The sequence below is a fragment of the Zosterops lateralis genome (assembly GCF_965231275.1).
Source record: "Zosterops lateralis genome assembly, chromosome: Z".
NCBI classification, from domain to species: Eukaryota; Metazoa; Chordata; class Aves; order Passeriformes; family Zosteropidae; genus Zosterops; species Zosterops lateralis.
Window position 1 is genome coordinate 8676659 of NC_139800.1, and position 18907 is coordinate 8695565.

An 18907-nucleotide genomic window follows, 5' to 3' on the forward strand; every position below is an offset into this window, starting at 1 on the left:
CTCCAATTTGTCAGTAAATGCTGCTTGGGTCTAATAGAGTATTTTAAATGCAGATAAATGAAAGCTGCAGAATAAGAAACACCTTTTTTAGCAACTACAGAATCCTCCATAAATGGCACTTTGCCAAATGTTTAGAAAATATCCCAAATTTAACATGACATGTACCAGAGAATGATGTCTTTGCAATTATGTATCAGAACAGGTCTAAGAGATAATCCACGCCTGGTAACATTTGTAAATACTTCTTAAGTTCCACTGATTTACCTAGACATCCCCTAGAACTGCTTGTTTTAGATATCCACTTGCCCTGAAAATCAAGACTAAATCGTTAGAACTTTTTCCCTCTATTGACTGAAATCCAAGGTATAACAACCAACTTTTAAAAATAAGAATTTAAAATAATCTCGTTTAAGCCCACAATCATGTCTCCAACTTGCTTTTCTTTTGTCATCCTCAGCGAGTATCTCACAAAATATTACTGTAAGATACCCACTGCTGTAGGCAAGTGTTTTCAAACAGAGATTCAGAGGAATGATGCACGACCTCTCAAACTGTAAACTAACTTTCTGAATCTAGGCTATTTGCTAACTTACTCATTTCTTCCTTGTCTCTTCACTGCATCTGTTCAGAATCTCTCAATTTGATCATTAGCTGCCTCTGTGAATGAACTGTTTTAAAATCTCTTTAAAATACTTTGTTTTATTAAACAGTTTACCAATACTTCTAAAAGAAAAAGAAACACATTGATTGAATAGAAAAAAAAGAAAGCAGTGGTGGATTTTGCAGTAAAGTTACTGCACATGGTAAACACTAACTCTGTGGAAGATGAAGACACTGAGATTTCTAGGAAAACAGGTAGAAAGCTTGGTTATACCTTCTGAAAGCCTTCTGCCTGAAGAACTTCACAGAGTTAGTGTGAGTATTAACCAAAGTTTATTAAATCTTTTTACAGATACCAGGAGAAAACAGAACAGCCAGGGTTGGGGGCACACACCAGATTTTCCTTGCTCACATTCAGCAAAAGCAGCAACATAATAGGAAAGCTTACATTTATTGATTCATCCACTTCCAGAGTTTCTGCTGTCCCACTGTCACAATTAGCTAGCTGAGCTATTTCTGGAAAGAAGAAAAAAAATTCACTTTCAACTACGGAAAACACAAAACTAAATTAAGCACAGAAAACATGAGAAGTGACACCTTTCTGGAATACTTAATAGAAAATGGTGTCCTACCTGTAGCACTTGACAAATAGCTTTCAGGTCACCTCCAAGTATATATTAAAAAATCCACCCAGAAAATGAAGACTTGCTATTCAGTGCCTATGTAATAATCTTCCACTGAAGCAATGAAGATCAGCCATGAAGCAATGAAGAGCAATACAGTTTTCACTGCTGAGACCTGGGAATTCCAAGAGCTGTGTGCAAACTGGGTTCTAAGGGAAAGACAGCACTAATCTGCTAAAGCTCCTGAGGATCTCAGCCCCTGAGGGGTAAAGAGGAGGATCCTTCTTGGGCTCCTTCACAGCTACAGCAAAAGCTTCTAGTTTAGACCTAAGAATTGGACACTAAATAGTTTGCTTCTTCTACAAAGAAATCCTGATAAGCCTAGCAGAATAAGCTAAAAGCCATTTTCATGGAACCTTATCATTTACAGAGTCACTGACAGATTACTTCTCTGGGAAAGTAAGATTTTAGGATCCTACAACTTTATCAAATTGGCCCTGGCAGGGTCAAACTATGCTGAAGAGCTCCTAAGTCTAGCCTGTTCTTCAGGGTGGATAGTAACCAAAATTCATCTGGGTAAAAAAAGCTAAGCAGGATAGCCAGTCACTAAAAGATCCCAGCAACCATATACATACTTAATTATATATCCTGCATAGCCAAAGATGCGAATTTTATCATAATTATGTACTGGGAATCAGAAATAAGACCACCTAAAATTTGCAAGATTTGTTTTTATCTTGGAACTGTAAACTGAATTTATGACTATGAAATATAACTGCATATTCACACAGAATATCTAAATAGGTTTTTCTATATAAAAATAAGCGATTATTACTAAGTTAAATGTTCCACAACACTTACTGCAATTTAAAAAAATAAATTAATCACATTTTCTGTTGGAACAGGTAAAGATTCAAGGAGTAACTCTCATCTGTAACCACTATATAAACCAAAAAATTATATAGGCTGAACCTGAAGTGAATTTTCCAGTCAAAAGTCACAGTTTTGTGAACAAGGAGGTTTTAGAATAGAAGTGCTGATGAAATCTTTATTGTATGGGAAAGAACTAAACTAGCTAGAATAATATACTTTGACAGCCTTCTCAATCAAAATTACTTTCATAAACAGCAAATTAAAATAATCTTTTTGAAACAAAACTTTTGCAAAATAACCATTGTCTGAGAAATCCATATTATTTGCAAGCAGTAGGTACTAATGGGATGGAACCAAAAGTCAGCTTTCAAAACAGGGATCTGTGGAACCATTTTGCAATGCCTGAAGAGATTTTTCAAAGTCATCTAAATACCATTAAACACCTGTCCTTTTTCTTTCATTGATTTAAAGCATTTCTGAAGACTCATGATTCAAAAAGGTAAAAGATGGCAATTTAAAAAACACAGGGAAAAATTTCTCCCCAGGGAACTCTTCAGAAATGCAGCCACCAGTCTCTGCTAAGTGATGAATTGGTTGTGGTATTGCTTTCAGTATAGTATAAATTTATCTAACATCAACTCCAAATAATGCAAGCATCATTTGACTCAAAGAAAGGACACTACAGTTATGACAGCAAACAAAGGAGGCAAGTAGAGAAATGTCTGAAGTAGGTTGCATTTCCCTGCAGATGAAATAAAATCCTTTGCCTGAACATTTATGAACACTGAAGACATAAATTAACACCTTGGTTGAAAATACAATTCTGTGTTAAGGATAAGTAGTGCTACTGAGGTGCACTTCTTTTGTGTTGAAAAACTTGGTTCTGCTTTTTAAAAAAAATCCATTTTGACATAAAAGGGCTTTAAAGTTCTTGAGGATGATCCTCCCATAATATTTTTATAGTAATGAATACAATGCTCCCAATAATTCTCTTTGTAAAAGAGGGCACAATTCCACAGTGCCTTTTTTTTATTAATTCCAGGGCACAAACCCACAGTGCCTTTTTTTTATTTTTGCTTAAGTAGCATCCCTATATAAAGAGACACCAATTTACATCAAAAGCTTAAGAAGTCATTGCACATTATACTGCTTATAAATATTACTTTTTTTGGAGCGTGGGAGGAAAGCATTAACACAAATCAGATGGCCTAAATTACCTATTGCAAATACTCATACACATTAATCTTTAAAAAACACTAAATAATTCAATTGCTCAAATATCCAACTGAACCAAGAATCAGTAATCCATCATACACCCCTCAGTATTTACTGACAGACCACATAGACCGTTTTTTCCTTCAGAAAAAAAAAACCCAAACCCCAGCATTTTAATTATCATTTGAATGCTTCAAATTCTGTTATATTCATTAATATTCAGTTTATGAAATATACTAAGATGTATCCTAGATGAACTATGCTCCCATAAAACAAATACTTAGTTAAAGAAAGCAGTACTCCTTATTTATATATAGGCATTTGTTTCTGGACCTCTCTCACAATAAACTCTCCAAAAAAATTCAAAGTTGTTATTAAACTTAGGTAGTGGCAGACTTCTTGACTAGTGAAGAATTGATGAATTGTCAGTTTAGGACAGACCAATAGAAGACAATGCTTTAACCTTCAGAGAATTTCAATACTTGTTGATCTTCTCCAAAATCAAAGGGAAAAAAAAGTATTTATGTATATTTTTCCAATTTGTCTGGCTTCCTTTGCTGCACTCCAAATATAAACAAAAAGCATCAAAGCTGTTAATCTGTACCTCAGTCAAAAAAATAATACTAAATTTGGAAGAGGAATTTCTGTGAAGATAGGAAATAGACTAATAATAGGCTTGACTTTCTTTTTATCTCTTAATATAACATTAATGTCATCTCCAACAATACTCAATCTAACTGAATCAGAACTAACCACATTCCTGACAAAACAGGCAGTGCTGAACTTCATAAACTGTTTTACTTCAGCAAAAGGGTTTTAACACATAATATACTATTTCTCTTATTTAACAACGTGTGATCTTACATCATGAATGCTAGCAAAAAGAAAAAAAAAAGGGTTTATCACAGTTTTTTGCTATAATTTTGTGTTATCAAGCCCTTGTTGGTAACACCATAGACAAGCTAATTAGCACCAGCTAGGCTCATTTTTCTATTATGGCATTTCTGCTAATTTCTTCCAAACTGCAAACTGAACACAATTCTTGCAAATTGCACTGAACACAATGATCTGATTTCTGTTTGTCACCAGTGATAGAACCTGGTGTCAAGGTGGCAAAGAAGATGATCTGGCTAGGACAGAGAGGAGTAATTTTAGTTTTTGTGATGACGTCCTTAAGAGAACTACAGAATGCCTTGGGTTAGAAAGGACCTTGAAGATCATCTTCTAAACCTTCTGGCATGGGCTGGGACACAGAATCACAGTATCCACTGTGTTGGAAGGGATCCAAAAGGATGATGAAGTTCAGCTCCTGGCCCTGCACGGGAACACCCCCAAGAGTCACACCATGTGCCTGACAGGGTTGCTCAATACTTCAGCTGTGACAGGCTGGTGCTGTGACCATTTCCTGGGCAGCCTCTTCCAGTGCCCAACCACCCTCTGGGTGAAAAAAACTTTTCCTGATATCCAACCTAAACCTCTCCTGCCAAGACTTCAGGCCATCACAGATTCTGTCACTACTCACCAGAGAAGAGATCAGTGCCTGCCCCTCCTCTTCCCCTCATGAGGAAGCTGTGACTGCAATGAGCTCTCCCCGTCAGTCTCCTCCAGGCTGAACAGACCAAGTGATCTCAGCCGCTCCTCACACACTTCCCCTCAAGTCCCTTCACCATCTTTATACCCTCCTCCTTTGGATGCTTCCCAACAGTTTCAGGTTTCTCTTGTATTGCATTGCTGAAAACTGCCCCCAGCACTGGAGGTGAGGCCACCCCAGAGCAGAGCAGGGAAGAGCAGGACAATCCCCTTCCTTGCCTGGCTGGAGATTCTGTCCCTCATGTCCCTGGCTGCCAGGGCACAGCTGAGCCATGTTCATCTTGCCATCAGCCAGGACCCCCAGGTCCTTTCCCTGGCCTTGCTCTGCAGCCTGTCATTCCCAGTCTGTCTGTACATCCAGGGCTGCTCCATCCCAGGCGCAGAATTTGGCACTTTCCTTTGCTGAATTTCATATGGTTGGTGATCGCCCAGCCCTCTAATTGTCACGGTCTCTCTGCAGGGCCTCTCTGCCTTTGGGGGAGTCAACAGCTCCTCTCAGTATTTTACCATCTGTGAACTTGCTTAGCATCCCTCCCAGTCTTGCACCCAATCATTTATGAAGACGCTGAAGAGCACAGAGCCCAAGGTGGAGCCCTGAGGAACCTCCCTGGTGGCAGGCATTATGTCCAGCAGGACACTGTCAGAGACAGTATTGAAAGCTTTACTGAAATCCAAGAAGATGACATCAAGTGGCTTTTTAAAAATCAGCTTAGGTGGGTTACCTTTTCACCTATCACTAGACCAGGTTGGTCAGAGGCCCATTCCAGTTTTAAACACTTCCAAGGATGAGACACCCACCACTTTGTTCCAGCACCTCTCCACTCTCATAGTAAAAAAAAATTATGCAGTGAAAATACCTCCACTGGAACCTAAGTTCTCCCTACAAGCGCTCCCAACATGGACTCAAATTACATAGAAAATTAATGGGACAGTCTTCTCAGAAGGCTCCTAGATGAAGGAACCTGGGAGCACTGAAAGGCAAGCCACAGTTCAACCTTTATAGCCTTCCAACCTTTATAACTGTGCTTAGATAACAGCCTCCATCAAATCATCCCAGTAAATTTCATACAGAGCTGCAATGAAGAAGTTGCATTGTCAGGCTGGAAGAAGATAAGTGGTATCATTGATACAGTGTATTTGTGAATGATATTAAAAATAAAAATAAAAAATCCTATTCAGAAAAGATGGTCTTTTAAAGATGTGTTTGAGCTTGTGAGAGTACAGTGAAAGTCAGCAAACGCTTGTTCTCCTAACATCTTTTCCTTTTCAGGTACACACAGATTATCAGAATAATAGAACACATTGAGAAGGAAGAATCTAGAAATCTACATCTATACCAGGAGATACACTTACCTTCCAGAGGATCTTTATTTAAGCCCAGCTGGCTAATAATATATCGAGGGATGTCTGTTTTAATGCCTTGCCCCTCTTTAGCATGGCCTTCAGCTGCTTCCAAAAGATAGTAAAACTCTTCGGGATCAAATTCCTAGAGGAAAAATAATCATCATTTTCACTGCTGAAACTGGTTCCTTATGGTCTAACATAAACATTTCCTTTGCTCGTAACTCCACATACATGGCATTTTCATACTAAGAACAATACCTCTTTATTCTGTTACTAGTAGTTTATTAATCTATTCTGATTCTTATACAGTGTAACATGATGAAAACAAAGGAATTGCATGTCATTATTTTGAGTACTACTTTATATGAATAGTATGTTCTTTGCCCTCAAAACTCCATGTAATACTGAGTGAAATGACCTATAACCATCAAAAATAAGATTTCAAATAAAGAACACTATCTTCTTGCATGTGCTTGCTTATAAAAATCCATTACAACTATGTAAATATATTGCATTTTTTACTTCTGAAGTATTTCAAGTATTTCTAATCAATATATATGCACTGTGTTTTATGGAAAATCCAATTAAATAAAACACTAACTTTAGAATGAAGATAAAATTGAAAGTTGATTTAAAAAATCTGAGCTTCATTGATCCAATTGTTTCAAATCCAGGAATGAAACATTATCCTGTGGGAACTAACTATATTACAGCTATCATTTATAACATACCAAAAAGGCAAGCCTCAACAAGGAACAAAAATGAACAAAAAGAACAGAAACTCAAAACTCTACCTTTCCCAAGTCCCTTGGAAATACATTTATTTTACCCACCTTTATAAAGGTATATTCTGTCTTATAAAAAGAGAAATACATTGAAAGGAGCAAGGAAGATTACTAAAACAATATGGGTAGGATTTTTTAATACAATTTATCTCTCTACTGGCATGAATTCATACCAAAACATCTGTTCATGGTGCATTCTTCAAGGTGTTTGTGCCTATATGTGCACTCCTTAACAGAGTGATAGCCAACAATCATTAATGTAACAAAATAGACTTTTTCCTCCAGTAGGTCAGCTCTGTAATAAATTCCTGTAGAAGCCAGGGAGACTGCTGAGATGGCTGATTTCCTGACTGTTTTGCAGTCACACATAACTCCATGGTGTTTTAGACTACATGTTTAGTCACAAGGGTCCTGTCCTAGATCCTCAGGCTACTCAGGAATTGGAAAGTCGACATCCCAACCCAGAAGGCAGCTTGAGAAATTCGGTACCATGCTTCATTTTGGAAGCATCAAAACTGCTGCAGCCAACAGAGGAGCTGCAGCATGTCTGAAATAAAATATCTTTGGGATTTTCAGTTTTATGGAAACAATTTTAGTTTTACATGTGTCATGGAATAATTTTCATCATGTACAACCTACTGCAAGGGACTAACCACAAACCCATGAACTGTCCAGGCTGTCTTACTTTAGCTCTAAGTCTCAGTACGCTGCAAACCTGCCCAAAAATCTGAACCAATAACTGAACAGTACATGCTGTTTCAGTCTTACTCTCCTCATCTTACATGCAGTCCCCAGATGTATCTCTTACATGGTACTCCTTGGCACTAGAACAGCCAACAGCGTGACGCTGTGTGCCAAGATTTCTATTTACTTTTGTCATGAAAACATTATCATCTGCTGACCTGCTGCAGTGGCAGATCTACAGATATAATCCTCCACTTACTTATAAGACATGGAAATTTCAAAACAAGTAATTTTAATCATATGAATGTGTGTGTGTGTATGTGTGTGCAATGATGTAAACACACATATATACATACACAGGTCCAACTAATGAGAAGCAATGAATTTATTCTCTGATCTTCACTTCCAACTCTGCATTTCATTTGCCATGTACGACTGGAGAAAAACATAGCTCTTACCACAAATGAAACCCATAAAACCTTTATTAAGGTTTTAATTAAACCTTATTAATAAATAACTTTAATTAAACCTCCATTAAACCTTTATAAAACCTAGATATGATTATCAAGTACACTAAAATAGGATTTCACATGCTATGAACATCTGAGACAAGACCACCATCAGAAAACTTGACAGCTTTACTGCATGGTGTCTGAAATGTCTGATGACCACAAAGCTGGATTCATTTCCTACAATTTTATGAACTTCCTTACAGAGGCAGAAGTTTTCCACACCTAGTATCTGCTTCAGACAGATACTCTAAAATATCGGACAATAATCTAAAGTTTCCATAGAAATACTACAGAAAAAAATACTGTAAATTTACAATTATGCTTATGATTTGGGCTTAACATCTTCTTGCATGAAAAAAGTACTGTTGTATGACCATATACCTAAATTTGTCCACACTACCTGTATCTGTAGAGACATACAATGCAGAGTCATTACAATTTGAAACCTCCTGAAGATCCTTTTTGAAGTGAGAACACTTGAAGCAAGCTGTGCTGGCTTTCCCTCCCACTGCTGCTCTGATACTCAACTGTGAGACACAGTCACATCTGACCTTTGCACCAATTTTCTTCCACTCACTCCAGCATGCCCAGCAGAAGAAGGGGTGCAGGATACACATTACTCTACTTGAAGGATAAGGCAGAGCAAGTAGCCCAGGATAAAATCCCAGTGGCACAAAGTGGGAACTAAGTGAACAGAGATTTGGACTAGATCCCATTAAAACTTAGCACTTAGAGAGGATAAACTAATAGGCAAATAGACCATCAGGAGAGAACTTGAACTGGAACCACAGAACCATCATGGTTTAAAGAGACCTTTAAGATCATTCAGTCCAACCATCCACCCAGCACCACCACTGTAACTCCATAACCACTGAACCCAGCACGAGATCCAAACACCTCTTGAACACCTCCAGGTAATTCCACCACCTCGCTGCACAACCTATTCCAATGCCTGACCACTCTAACAGGGGAAAAAATTTTCAAATATGTAATCTGAATGCTCCCTGCTGCAGTTTAAGGCCATTTCCTGTAGTCCTGCAGGCACCATAGGAGAGAGTGGCTCCCACCTGGCACCTTCCTGTCAGGGAGCTGTGAGAGTGATAAAGAGCTCTCTGAGCCTCCTCTTCTTGAGACTAAACAAACCCAGCTCCCTCAGCTGCTCCTAGATACATTTTCTACACCTTTCCTGAGTCTTGCTGCTCTACACTGGACACACTCCAGCACCTCAATCAGAAAACTAACAGAGAATGATGATGCTGGGAGCAAGGCTTGATGGGAGTAGGCAAGTCTGTGATGGAAGGATGTAAAGTCTTACTAACAAATCTTGGTCTGACAGCCTATGAGATGTATTTAAGAGCATTTTTGGATGTGTGATAATAGAGAAGGGTTCAAACCAGAGAGGGAAAAAGCAAGGATATGAGAAACTGGATGATGTGGAGATACATATAAACCCTGCAAACAGAGCAGGGAACAGCACACTAGACATGGAATGAACTTCTCAGGGAGAAGGAGTAAAACAAGTTTGGACTCAATGGCAGAAGCAGGACATGCTATGATGTTCTTCTCTTTAAAGCCTTCCTTTTTGTTTTGTTTTGGTTGTTTTTTTAAACATCTCTTTCATGCTGATTCAGAGCACATATCTTATTTTTAGATTCCTTCTGAACTGCAAATCACGAACAAAAAAGCAACTGGGAACACTGAGACACTCGGTGTTTCCAAAACAAAATAGAGGCAGCTCTCAAAATGCCCATGGCTGAACGAGCCAGAGTGTGGATTAACTGTGCCACAGATGAAGGGACAGAGCTCAGAGCCAAAATCAGGTTGGAAAGACTGACTAGCTCAGATTCAGTGTGGTGCAAATGCAGTTATAACAATTTCAGGCATAACTTGAGTCTAGCAGAAGGCTGGCTTCCACATAAGCCCTGCCAGCCTCAAATAGCTGTATGCAGCATCAATACTGATCTTAGTACTGGCAAGCAGAGTGGCTCAAAGTCAGCTCAGGCTGCCTGCCAGGCCTTTTGGACTCAGGCTGGCCCTGGCATGGTGTTTGGGTGTCTACACCATCGTCCCGTGTACACTGTGTTCTGCAAGTTCAACTGAACAACTGAAGCACACAGGCTCTGTGTGCAGGAGCAATTCCCTGCACCTGAGCCATCCCAGCTCCCACAGCGAGGGCAAGAAAAGCAGAAACACGCCCACAAGGCTCACACAAACTAACTCAGTCTGGCAACATATGCTGTGCTCATGCATAAATAAATTAACTCTTCTGCTCCTTCTGGTCCCCAGTATAACTAGCCATGTACCCAGACAGCCTAATCCCTCTGCTGATCGTCAGATCAGGTACTGCAGAGCTGACCTCAAGCTGTTTATACTTCTGGCAGCTGTTGAGTGCAACAAAATTATGAAACTGTTAAAGAATGAGAAAACCACCAAGCAATTACAATCCTGGAACTGTCTTCCCAAGAAATGGAGAAGCCTAACAAAAAAACAGAAAAAGCCAACTGGTTTTAAACAGCAGCTTCCTCAGTTGATGAAAGGGATTCTATACTATAGTATCTGCAATACTTTGTTTGGGGAACCAAACAAAACTGCAGGAGGGTCCTGTCAGTATACTATATCCAATAATAGAAGTGGACAGGATCCCAGTAAAAGTGAAGTCCCACCACACAGGTTTGACATGTTCCAAAAATCCACTGTAAGGAGCCACAAATACTGAATCAGAGAATTGCCTACACTACTAAAACACTACTCACAGTAAGCAAGACCTTACCAGGCATTCCAGTAAGCGAGCAGGACGAGCAATAACTATCAGGATTTTTCGAACAAGTTGTTTAATAAATGCCATTTCTCCACTCTCTGATCGTTCTTGCGCCTGAAAGATAAAAATAAAGTCATACTAAACCAAATCAATGCACTGCTTAGGAAAGCATGTATGATATTTAGGACACCTGCAGGGTTTGAAGCATGGTACAAACAGCGTATCAATTTCAAGATGCCAGCAGAGATAACAAAGATCTGAGCAACACTGTAAGTTCTGCTCAAATAATCCCAGCTTCAAAAGTCTTAACACTGTAACAACAAAAGTGCCTACAGACAAACACCTACTTCTTTTTTTCCCCCTTTGTTTCTTAAGCTTACAGTATTATTACCAGCAGTTTTGCAAACAGATACAATGTATCAATCAATAAAGAGCAAGACAGATCTATACATGCAGGTTATGCTTCAATTTGTTAACAATGTTAGGCTGAAATGAAAACTAACATAACTAATAGTAATAGATACAAGCAACATCCATCTGAAATTCATAATGTCTTTTGGTCAGTCATAGGAAAATGACAATTTATATATAGATATACACAAAAAAAACCCCTATACTTGCACAGAGGCTTCATCTAAAGGTACATGTAGAAAGGATGACAATAAAAACTGAATTCTACAAAGATTACAAAAGAGAGGGAACTGCTATAGAAGAATGCATACAGAAAAAATACTTCTAGAAGGTTTGACAACATCTGCACAATGGTCTGAGCTGCATTTCAAGTTTATTTTAAATGTTCCCCTCTAAGAACAAAGTACATTATTTAAGGATGCTAGTGAATGCAAAGAAACCATGTAATTCTTCTGATTAGAATGTACTAATAGCCCTTCCCTCAAATATCAAAACATTTCCTAACTCTGAACAGTAGAACTCATAGACTTAAGTTTTTCAGCATCTCTTGCTTATTCAAAACCACAAGGAAAATTAAGAAACCAACACTTAAAAAATGATTACTATTATTACTTTTCCTGTAACACGTTACATTAAAAAAAAAACCTCTATGAAAATAGGAAGTTATACATATTGCTCTTAATGTAAGCACTAGAATTTTAAAAATCACCAAGTATATGAGAGGAATTAATTTGTGGAGTTGAAAAAAGGAAAAAAGAAAACGGCACAAATATCATCTAGCAGGTTTCAGAAGAATCTTAATGGACAGAAGCATAATTCTGAACATCATCAACTTAGCCATAGCTGCCTATTTTAACCACCAACCAAATTTAAAGCACCTCTGTAGAGTTTTATGAACACTCAGGTACCTAAGTGAACAGAAGATTCAATACATATTACATTTAAGAGGGATGAAGCAGGAAAGCATTCAGGTCCACTCAACCTTAAAGTTCTAACAATTTTGGCTGAACCAAGCTGCTTCAACCTCAAGGGAGTCCTCCCCTAGTTAAAGTAACTGCATAGTGCCAAGTAGCAGCAGGAAATGCAGCTTTCTACTGAAGTCTGCAGCTGGGAATTGACAACAAATGAATCAGGTGAAACCAAGGCACAACTAAGTGCCCATAATAAAGCTGTGCAAAGAAAATGTTTTCTTACTGTCATATCATGCCATTAACAAGAAGCAAGCAGTGGACTCAAAAGGTAAGTCTGAGTTTTTTAAGGTATAGTGTCTTTGCAGAACAGGAATCTTTTTCATGATAAATTAGCATCATAGAATATGACAAAATGAGTGGCTTGTTGATTCTTTAAACAATGCATTGCTTTATATGCAGATTGAAGAATAATGTACTGGCATGTTTTAAAGCAGGTTTCAGGAGAAGTGTTAGTGAAACACATATTCTAATCTCTATTTATGTGTAGCCATTTTAAGGCATATATATAGTCAACAGTGTTAACAGTGGTTCAGTGAATCCTGTCTTAGGCGTGTTTTCTTGTATTTTGACATTATCAACTGGTCAATTCTGCCTGCACTTTGGCATGGCAGAACTATGATCACTTCCTGAGAAGGTTGCTGGTTCAAAACTTCCTCCTGACTAGTAAGCAACCTCTAAGTGTTTTCAATGTTTAAAAAATAGGGTTTCAATAACTCAGAGTAAAATTACTGATGTCTTAAATTTTGTTTTGCTGTACGGAAAGTTAAAAAAACAGTACTGTCAAAAATCCTATTTACTGAATAGAAATTAATGAAAAAGCAGCATAGAAAAAAACAAACAAACAAACAAACAAAAAAAAAAAAAAAACAAAGCAAACCAAAATAAAACCCTGCTTCTGCATTCAAAAGAAAGCAGAAGACAAATTAAGACAGAGGAACCATATATTAATTTATCAGCTGGAAAAATTTTTGAACTGATTTCAAATCTGCTGCTCTATCACATTAATTCTGACTTATAACAAAGTCACAAATAAATGAGTACACAAATGAGTACATTACATGTTGTACTCATTCTTTTGAAAATCATACATTAATAAACTACAGCAATTTATGTTACAGCACGTTTGCCAAGTTTCAAGTTCTTCTTAATTAATTTAGCTGATGATTCTATGAAAGTTTCAGCACATTTAGAAAAGACATTATTTCTGTTAAACAACATTTCAGCTATAAGAGGAATCTTACAAAGAACTAAATAATAAATAATCTCTCACTAATAGAAAGCTAAGAGTGGCTGTCTGCTTTCTCAACACAGTAGGGTTGATAAAAGAAAAGTGTGTATGTTACCTCATTTATTGAAAGTAAATGAATAGCCAGCCCTGTCTGGGCTTATGCATACACTTCTGTAATCAATCTACCTGCACTGCAGGACATAATGCTGTTTTTTCTGGAATATTTACAACCCTCTATTCCAGACCAATATTCTAGGGTGCCTTATTCTTTTTGTAGGAGTCATTATGTAGACTAAAGCATCTTCCGAATACCACTTTGACAATTACTAGAGTAAACGGTCATAATTCGAGACAATATTCAAGAAAACTCTCAGGAAAACAGATTTAAACAGTTTTTCAGGCAAATACACAGCAGTCTCACGGCTCATACCTCCTGTAGCAATTTGTCTAATTTCTGCTGTAATTCAAGGAAGTATCGTGATGTGATGAGGCCCTGGTGAGATTTATCCAAACAATCTCGAGCCAGTTCTGTGATCTGATGGTGGGTAAAACTGAGCACTCCATCTGCCAGAGGAAGGATGTTCTCTGGAGAATGATTTGTTATAATGTCCTGAAGCCTCTCTTCCATCTGAGCTGTGGCCTATAGAAAAGCAGTTGTTCAACACATTAAATCAGCTCTACATGAAACTAACAGCCTTGAAGTTATTTCTGCAGAACATTTCTGTACTGCCTTAGAATTTACCTAGCTGGAATGCATGAAATGACTGAAGCCAAAAGGCAAGTACACAAAGGCAAAGTGACAGAAGACATTTCCCCACGTACAGAAAAGCAACAGCCTTATTGTTCTGCTTTGTAACTCCCCCACTTTGTCTGCCACTGGTGATTAACTGTGCACTAATCTTGTGATAATCAGTAACAGAACTAAAAAGCTTTTAAGTCAAAGCCAAAGTGGAAATATATTTAAAAAGAAAAAAGAGAATTCATAGGGGTCTACTTTGTTCTGCTAGAACTGCAGATACTACACAGCAGAATATAGTCATTACTTTTCATAAAGGTTATTCCATAAAAATATTTCACTGAGCAGAGTCTGAATGAGGCTCATCTGACTAATTAAAAGCACCACAGGCTCACAGGTCCTGCCAAACATGTCTGCAGGTTCCCAGATGTGTTTGTTTTACAGAACTAACTGTCTGGTTCTCACAGAACTGCAGAAGCTTAAAAAACACCTTGAAGATATTATTATTATTATTAAACAGTAATCCCACACATCTTAGTTCCTATCTCAAACACTAAGATGAGTGGGTTCTTCACACATCATATTGTTGCTCGATTATTCTGCAGATCTTGACAAATCTTTTCTCATATTGATGAAATGCAAAGACATTTCTCTCTTTTTAACTCACGTTTTAGGAACAGAACCTTGTTTTATTTTCCAGGTGTAACCAAAATCCTAGGAGCAACCAAGAGCATAGTGCTCCAAGCTGTGCACACACACCTGCACCTGGGAACTCATCTGTGTCTCAAGATCTCTGGAGAGGAGAGCAAAATGTCTTCCTATCTCATAGCCAAACCCCCATCTGTGTACTGATCTCATTAAATGCATTAAATCAGTGCACATAACACATACACATGTTGTAAAGTATATAGGAAGTGTCTGGGAAAACGAAGAATTGGCACTAACTGAGGGAATCTGCTGGTGTACCACAGCAGATGCTTCTCAAGACTTAACACTGGAAACTGGTTTTGATTTACTAATGCAGTATGCATTTGCCCCAAGTACACACCACCTATTAAAATCCAATGTATCATCAGATTCCAATCAGCAGAGTATATTACCAGCATGATTCATTTCAAAGCCAGTCTGGCAGCATTGCCAAATGAATGTCCAGTTCTCAGCCGGAGTTTTCTTTATTGTGATTTTATCGTTGCAGTAAGAGCTCAGTGATGCTTTATGGAAGCCATTACAAGGCTGGATCATTACTTCCCATAACAAAAGCACCACTTACTTAGAACCTATGTTGCCTATCAATTTATATACTGGGTATCTTAAATATAATTCATTACCTTTGGGAACCTTTCTTTGTAGACATGGTTCATCATAATTATTTCATTGTCACAGCAAGCGGGAGAACGTCCAGGGCTGCAAGCAAAGCAAATTATCCCTTTACACTTGTCCCAGCATGAACTACAGTTTGTTCTTATGGTTTTTATGTGATTTATTTGCAACAAAAAGTCAGCACAGATTTCAGTGGAAAGGTACAGTCTGCCATCAATGGTGCACTTGGCTCCTTCCTGCTATTTCTGTTCAAGTCCTCATGATTATTTAATGTACTTGACATCTAACTGCTAACCATGTTATTCTCCTAGCTTGTACCCATATTTCAAGGCAGATGAAGCCTTGTGAACATTATCTTTTTCTTAGAAAGGCAACAGAGATCTATTTAACTGGTCTTATACCTGTATCTTTCAAGATTAGATACAATCAAAATAGCAAGATCTGACCAAGAACTCTGGTAGCTGCAAGAGAAAAAGTACAAAATGAGTTTGAGCTTGTTTTTCTAAATGGATAATTTGAAAAAAAGATATCAAAACAATCTGTTTCCAATCCAACCACAAGAAAAAGGCAGTAACTTCCTACAAACAATGTCATGTATATGCACATGTCAAACAAAGCTGGAGAACTGTGCCTGGATAAAAAAGCACAAGACTTTGAGGAAAACAATTCATAGAAGATGTCCACAGACCTCACAAACCTAAAAAAATACTTTTTGCTATCAGGAGCCTCACTGTCCACTACAAAGCCCTTAAAAAAAAAAGAATCTCAATACAGATTTTTTGTGTTTGTGATTCTGGCCTATTCAATCTAGAAAGTCTGGTCTAGTGCAAACGTCACTGCCCACAGCAGGGAGGTTGAAACCAGATGATCTTTAAGGTCCTTTCCAGCTTAAATAATTACGTGAATCTAAATCTGGCTTCTGGTATTACTAAAGGTTAGAACCGAACATTAAAATTTGTCACCAGATATCACAGCAGAGAGTCCTTGAACTGATAAGAGTCAATCTGTTACAGACATTCACAGGCTACTACTGAGGACAGAGCAGGTACATAGACTGAGAAAGGGAATACTACAACTAGATCATTAATGACTAGATCATCAAAACAGTCTCTGCAGGTTAGCTGCCTTCACATTAAGACCTATCTTAACAATATTTACCACTGAAGTAAGTCATGACCAAAACCAGAGCAAGCAATTAAAGGACTATTCTTCATTTAGCCTCCGTTACATACACATTTTAGACATTTCAAGAGTTGTACACATCCCCAGTGTAAACCACCACGATGCTCCCCACAATATCTGAATTTAGATCCAACCCCCATTTTCAGACCCACAAACTCACCTGAGACTCCGGGACCGAGGGCGCATTGCAGTGGTCCTGCACCTGCTGTCACTGGCAATGCTCTCTGTGGTACAGAAATGTTTAGACAAAAAATGTAGTTCATCAGGAGTGGGTTGGTATGGTAACTGGTGTAGCTTCTCTTGGGATGAGCAGGAGGACTGCAAGAGTACAAGAAAACACAAGCTTCCGTCAGAGTGAAAAAAACATTTTCAAGACTGTATTTGGTGCTCATGAATAAAGTAATTTAAGTTAAAAATTATAGTTACTGTTTCACATGCCTGACTACCAAATTAAAGAAGAAAATTAATAATTACTCAAGCTCGTAAGCCAAGTATAGAGTAAATATTAAAAAAAGGAACCACTTCAGTTCCAGAAGACACACTGCACTTCAAAAATTTAAGTTTCCTAAGGCAATGGTGGCATCTGATGTCTGATGTCAATGATACATAAGAATAGCTAAAATGGAGCCTGCTGAAAATTAATTATTGGAACTGGATGGTCTAAGCATGGTAACTGTAAAGTACAACTTATTGTCACAATGCCAATTGTACATCTTCATAATAAGGGTACTTCATTATCCATATTTAAGACGTTACTAATGCTCTTAAAAATAAACTAAAATCTTGCTGAAAAAATTAATATGCTAATATCTTATTAAAAAATTGTATGTTGAAAATAAAGTGAGAGAACTCAATACATTTATCAAGACCAGTTATATGGCTGACAAAAAGTGACAGCAATTACACTAAAACCATCCACTTAGTATAACACTGGAAGATATGGACAGGTATGAAAATGGAAGTGCTACTGCAATAACCACCCTTGCAACATTTCAATAAAGTACAGAGCTGCATTACATGAGCAGTGCTAATGACCATACCATTGCATTTTATGGGTTTTTATGCAGCTCTACCTAAGCCATGTTAGATGATTCCAGGTAGAACTTTGAACTTCTCCATTAAGCTGGATGTGGTACCTTCTTTAATGAATACAGACATAGTTCAAATCATTAGCAACCAGCTTTGCTAGTGTGGACTGACAAACACAGAGAAATGCTCTACTGTTTCTGGTACCAAAACCAGTTTCCAAGTTGGCTGATTCATAAATATACTTGTACAACTGCACAAAGCTGCTTAAGACCATGCAGACATTCCTTATATTTTACCCACAAAAGGAAAGAAGCAGAAAAACCTGAATATCTTTTTGGAGCTCTTCTGTTTCCAGCTGGATTTCTCAATTAAATAAATTTCTTCTGTGTATCAAGTTACATGTGCCCAGTACTACTTATCTGACTTCTCATACTGAACACCGAAGCCCCCACCTGGGTGCTTTTTTAATGGAGGGAAACACAGTGAAGAGTTTCTTTGTTACATCATTTCTAACAAAGGAAATCAATACATTTTGTACTGTATCAGTATTACCCCTCCATTGCTAAGCTCAGCAGATATTAACCAGGCTGGTAAGCACAAAAACTAAGAAATCTTTTTAATCTCCTGGCGACTTGTGTGGTAAAGGCTAATATCCTAACTCTTAGAAGAAAAAGAAAAGCTTTTTTATCACCCTAGATCTCATGAAGTCATCTCCTAAAAGCAAAAAAAAAGAAGAAAACCCACTGGCAGAAAAGGCTAAGAAGGACTGGTCTACATGGGAATGCTGCACCACATCAGAACAAGCTGAAGTTGCCAGACTGTGTTGCCTTGCTTTGCTGCAGGCTAAGAGGCATGCACACCAAGAATTTACCACAGCTCATATGATAAGTAGTAACTTGTTGAGTTACAGTAACTCATGCATGGAATTCTGCCTTAGCACATCACCATGCATAATTCAGCACACAGCATAGGTAAATTCTTTCTTATCTTGCACTACACCAGCTAGCTGCAGTTAACCTCACAGCCTATTTCCCACAGCCATGCTC

The 18907-nt window shown here is 37.9% G+C and overlaps 1 protein-coding gene across 5 annotated transcripts in view; it reads right to left on the reverse strand.

Moving 5' to 3' along the window:
- MAST4 (microtubule associated serine/threonine kinase family member 4) overlaps positions 1–18907 on the reverse strand; it is a gene marked incomplete at its 5' end in the record, with an annotated part of 273094 nt that overhangs the window by 34897 nt on the left and 219290 nt on the right. For all 5 annotated transcript variants that reach the window (XM_083883208.1, XM_083883210.1, XM_083883212.1 and 2 more), the window contains 6 exons: positions 1049–1116; positions 6255–6387; positions 10997–11098; positions 14025–14234; positions 15659–15734; positions 16993–17150. In XM_083883208.1, coding sequence (XP_083739334.1) covers positions 1049–1116; positions 6255–6387; positions 10997–11098; positions 14025–14234; positions 15659–15734; positions 16993–17150 — 747 coding nt within the window. The remainder of the gene's footprint in view (positions 1–1048; positions 1117–6254; positions 6388–10996; positions 11099–14024; positions 14235–15658; positions 15735–16992; positions 17151–18907) is intronic.